This window comes from Gavialis gangeticus, unplaced genomic scaffold, assembly GCF_001723915.1.
Source record: "Gavialis gangeticus isolate Ggan-Ray unplaced genomic scaffold, GavGan_comp1, whole genome shotgun sequence".
Taxonomy (NCBI): Eukaryota; Metazoa; Chordata; order Crocodylia; family Gavialidae; genus Gavialis; species Gavialis gangeticus.
In genome coordinates, this window is record NW_017729031.1 from 81989103 (window position 1) to 81994529 (window position 5427).

The window sequence follows — 5427 nt, forward strand, 5'->3', positions numbered from 1 at the left end:
GAGCCAATTATCTCATAGAAGGCAATCAGGTTGGTCAGACATGACTTGCCCTTGGTGAATCCATGCTGACTCTTCTTAATCACCTTCTCCTCCAAGTGCTTGGAAATGGATTCTTTGAGGACCTGCTCCATGATTTTTCCAGGGACTGAGGTGCGGCTGACTGGTGCGTAGTTCACTGGATTCTCCTTATCTTTCTTAAAGATGGGCATTATGTTTGCCCTTTTCTAATCATCTGGGACCTTCTCCAATTGCCACAAGTTTTCAAAGATAATGGCCAGTGACTCTGCAGTCACACCAGCCAACTCTCTCACCATCCTGAGACACATGCATCCAATCCCATGCACTTGTACACATTCAGCTTTTCTACATAATCCCTGCCCTGTTCTTTCACCACAGTTGGCTGCTCACCTTCTCCCAAAACTGTGCTGCCAGGTGCAGTGGTCTGGGAGCTGAACTTACCTGTGAAGACTGAGGTAAAAAAGACATTAAGTACTTCAGCCTTTTCCTCATCATCTGTCACTAGGTTGCCTCCCCCATTCAATAAGGGACCCTGACCTTTCTCTTGTTGCTAACATACTTGTAGAAACCCTTCTTGTTACTCTTGGCATCCCTTGCTAGCTACAACTTCATTTGCGCTTCGGCCTTCCTGATTTCATCCCTGCATAACTGAGCAAAATTCTTATATTCCTCCCTAGTCATCTTTCCAAGCTTTCACTTCTTGTAAGCTTCCCTTTTTGTGTTTAAGTTCACCAAAGAGTCTTCTGCTAAGCCAGGCTGGTTGCCTGCCATATTTGCTATTCTTCCTGCACATTGGGATGGCTTGTTCCTGCACCCTCAGTAAGGGTTCTTTAAAGTACAGCCAGCTCTCCTGGACTCCTTTCCCCCTCAGACTGGCCTCCCAGGGGATCCTGCCCATCAGTTCCCTGAGGGAGTTGAAGTCTGCTTTTCTGAAGTCTAGGGTCCTTAGTCTGCTGCTCTCTGTCCTTCCTTTCCTCAGGATCCTGAACTCAATCATCTTGTGGTCACTGCTGCCCAAGTTGCCATCCACTTCTACATCCCTAACCAATTCTTCCCTGTTTGTGAGCTGCAGATCAAGAAGAGCCCATCCTAGTTCTTCCCGGGAACAATAAACTCCTGTGCAAACTGTGCCAGAGTTCATTTAGCCACACTAATTGTCCTGTAAGTGCATTCAAAAAATCTTTTGGGCACTGAAATTTGTGGCTGACTGACCTAACAAAATCATCAGGGCCATTTAGACCTAATTCTCATTTACCGTGAAGCCCTATGACACTGCTGTGGTAGTTTAAAGGGGCTTTCAAGTGGGTTCATATCGCAGTGTAGTTTATACCTACTTTAGGGTCTTACACTGCCAGCACTTAATACAGGGTGGGAAAATACTCCCATTTTACCTACTCAGATTCCGCTCAGACAGCCTGCCTATTCATGGCAGAACAGATGCCCGAGACTTTACAGTGATTTCAGGATAATGAACTCAGGATTTCAGGAAAATGACTTTCCCCCCTCAAAATAATACTTTTGGGATTCTTTAAAATAGAAGTCAATGTTATTTGCACTATATTTTGTAGCACTTTGTGAGTGAACGCAAATATGATGAAGAACTGGGTAGGTCTGCCCGATTCACCTGTGACATAGAACAGCTGAAGACCCAAATTCAGCAATGCGGAGAAAGTAAGTTCTAGTGATTTTAACGTTGTGTGAATGTAGTAAATATTTGACTTTTGTGTGCTAGACTCAGTACTGCCATAGAGGGAGCAAGTCCACTGATTTCAAATATTTGTACTGGTTTTCATAGGGACTGAATTTGACTTAAGGTGTTTGTCTTTCCAATCATCCTTGTATAGATTAGCTGAGAAACTTGCCTCTATTTCCTGCTTTAAATGTTGTAGTCTCTCGTGCAAAATTTGAACTCTTTTATTTCCTACTATATTTCATAATGGCTTGTAGATTTTTTTTAAAAAACTTCAATAGTTTCTCCCACCATAAAAAATGAATAAATAATAAAAATTGCCTCAGCACTCATGAGCAAACAACAACATAATAATGAATCTATGTGTCCTGGTGGGGGAGAATACTTTCAGGAAGAGAACAATTTCCAGCTTCAGGTTTTGAAGGAGTTGTTATAAATAGCAAGAACAAAAATTAATATCTGCCAGAATGAATCTGATGTTTACATGGCCTAAGGACTGTCTCCCTCGAGTCACAGTTTAATTAATTAGACCATAGGAATTGCTATTGCAGAACAGTGTGAGGGTCCATCTAACCCAGTATCCTGTCTCTGCTGCCAGCCAACTCAGGATGTTTTAAAGGAATGTCTAAGCCACTAAATAATACATTTAATTGTTCATATCACCTCATAGTAATTATCATATGCCCTAAAGCTTCAGGACTTGAAAGTTTTTAAATATCATCCTAGCCAGAGAAACTGCAGCTCCTGTTGATATAAGCACATGTTCATTTTTTAAAATCTTACTGAACTGTTTGCTAAAATTACATCCAGCTGCAGTGGACTTCACAGGTTAATTATTTAGGGTGGTTAAGTAATGTATATAGGCATCTACTCTTCTTTAAGTCCATTCATCGTTCCATAGGAGTCATGCCAGTGCAGTCTTTAGGTGTACTGTTATTGACATGAGTAGGGATGCTGTGCATTTTAGTAGCTAGGCCAGTGATTCTCAGCTAGTGTGCCACAATAGCATCGGCTGCTGTGAGATTCTTTTAAGGGTGCTGTGCAACGTTATGCCTGCTAAATGTGCAAACACCGACACATGATTCACAAAATAAACCCAGGCAGAAGGCAGAGATTTCAAATAGGAATCCACAGTGTCAAAACCATTCCGACCTGTTCTGGTCTTCCTGAGTTCTTTGCAGAAGAAAAATTGGTCTATTATCTTTCCATGGTTTCTTTTGTGTGACAAAAACAGCATCCATATTTTTATCTTTGTGTGCTTTGGCATTTTATCAATTTGGGAGCTCTTGGCCAAAAGAGACATTACCAGGGATCACTTTCCATAGTAAAATAATGAAATTAGTTTTTGAAATGGGGTGCCTCCAAATTCAGAAAAGTTATGGGGTGGGGGATCTTGAATTTGAACAGGTTAAGAACCACTGAATTAGGCACCACTCTGGCAGTCCGTACTGTGTTCTAACCTCACCTCTGCCCCTCACTTGCAGACTGACCTTGGGTAAGCGTTCTTTAAAGTACAGCCAGCTCTCCTGGACTCCTTTCCCTCAGACTGGCCTCCCAGGGGGTCCTGCCCATCAGTTCCCTGAGGGAGTCAAAGTCTGCTTTTCTGAAGTCCAGGGTCCTTACGCTGCTGCTCTCCATCCTTCCTTTCCTTCTACTTCTTGTCTAGTTTCCTTCCTTCCAGTCTACTTCTCTGTGGACAAGCAGAAGAGGTAATCCAAAGTTTGGACAAAGGAGGGATGTTATGACTTTTTAGCATGAGAGGAGTGACAGGAAATCAGTGGGACTTACTGTACATTCACAGGTATGCTACATCAGGGTTGTGAAATGTCATGAGTTGAAATCACACCTCCAGTAATATTTTTGCAACATAGCTCATGTTTATTGTACTTTTTTTAAAATTGTCTTAAGGAAAGATGTATTTTCTGTCACTAGGCAAACAGCATGCTTCATGGTAGCAGCTAGATGCCCACACTGGTTTCTGCAGTAGCCTAGCCAGCCTGCTGTGGGGAGGACAGATAAGTAGAATTCAGTGATCTCATGCTCCCTGGGCATGAAAAAAAATACCTTTTGTTCACTGTCGTGCTTTGTACAGTTCAGTCATGTGGGTAATTGCATTATTTTTGCCGAGGGGACATCTAGTGGTGGGGGGAAGTATGTTCTACTAGATGTTATGTCAGTATAAGTGATTGAAAACTCCACAAAAACCACTAAGTTCTTAAGAAAATTTGACACCTTCCTTTGCTATCCTAGTGGAGTGACTCACATGAGAGAAAATATGACATCTAATAGCTGAGATCTCTCCTAATGTCTGGTTTCTTTTGCTTTTGAGGCATATGTTCAAACATAGTGTGTTCATGTTAAGAGAAAAAGGAACAATGATGTTTTCTGATTAGAAATCAAAGGCAGAGAAAGTCAGGAACAAAAGGTCTACCCACAACAGTCCTGGTGACCTTTCTGAGGTCTGCTCAGAGCTAAGGCAGAGAGAGACTGCTGAAGAGCATATGAAAGTGCAGCAAGATGAGAAGTGCTGCTTTGGTTACACTTCAACTCCAGATCTGGAAGTGTTTTGAGATTCAAACTATATTAGAACCACAAAGGGAGACATGGCAAGAATAACAGAAACATGTTGAGATCAACAGTAATTCTTCAGGTAGTTGTCCAGCTACTTTGAGATACGTAGGTGGTAACCATACAGTTTCAGTGTGACAGATGTCCATTTCACATTTGGGCCTCTAGGCTGGCAGCCTTACCAGAGAGGACAAGACTGGGTTATTTGTTTGCTTCTCAAGCTGGTCTTTGCAGCCCAAACTGTTTGGGCACTACATAGTTATTTGCATGGCTGTTACTCATGCTGTACCTTATCCATGGATAGAGAACTGTAGCCTCACAGGGTCCAGTTTCCATGAATGTCATATTAATTTAAATTTCTGGGCCAAAGTAAAGTCCAGGTAATACAGGTACAACTGCCATTGGCTTTGTGCAGCTCTGGGATTTACTGGTATCACACTCTCTACCTGTGTGCATTTCTCCCTTTGCTACCAGAAGACTTTAATTAAAACACTTTGACCCATCAAACTACAAGTATCTGACAGAACTGCAGTTTGAGGGGGAATCCTAAAGGAAATGTACAGTAAGTTTGCTCCACTTAACTATATACAAGGAGATAGATACACACAAACCCGTTACAATGGTTCGCAATGGTGGAGGAACTTATGTTTTAACCAGTGCTAAAATAATTCATAAACTGACTTCTAGTCTCTCCCTGCTAATATCACAAACAGCATAACCTCCTTCCAGCAAGACAGCCACACTAACTGATAGTTTACTGTTGATGGTGCTTTTATCTGGCAAACCTTCAGGCTACTGAACTAAGCTAAGTGGCCTTTAGCACAGAGATTGCATCTGGCTTAATGCAAATGCACACGGGAAAAAGCAGCCAACTGCTCTTGTGCTGGGTAATGTGAGAGTTGGCCCATGCAGGTAGTGCAGGTACCAAAGGACTGTCAGTATCACTGCCGACACTAAGAAAGCTGGATCCTGCTGTCTCTGTAGTAGCCAGCAAAACTAGCTACGAAAAGCACACAGGCTGTGTGAACCATCCTTGGTGGTGAGGTGTCCATGCTTCCTGGATGCAGCAGGCATGTGGGAGGCATAGCCTTCTAAGACAGAACTCATATGGACTCAATTTTCCCTCACACAGTCTTCCATAGCAAGCTGCA

General features: G+C 42.4%; 1 protein-coding gene across 7 annotated transcripts in view; it reads left to right on the plus strand.

Moving 5' to 3' along the window:
- Positions 1-5427, plus strand: part of SPATS2L (spermatogenesis associated serine rich 2 like) — a 202276-nt gene that overhangs the window by 188029 nt on the left and 8820 nt on the right. For all 7 annotated transcript variants that reach the window (XM_019523180.1, XM_019523185.1, XM_019523181.1 and 4 more), the window contains one exon: positions 1587-1689. In XM_019523180.1, the coding sequence (XP_019378725.1) occupies positions 1587-1689 (103 nt within the window). The remainder of the gene's footprint in view (positions 1-1586; positions 1690-5427) is intronic.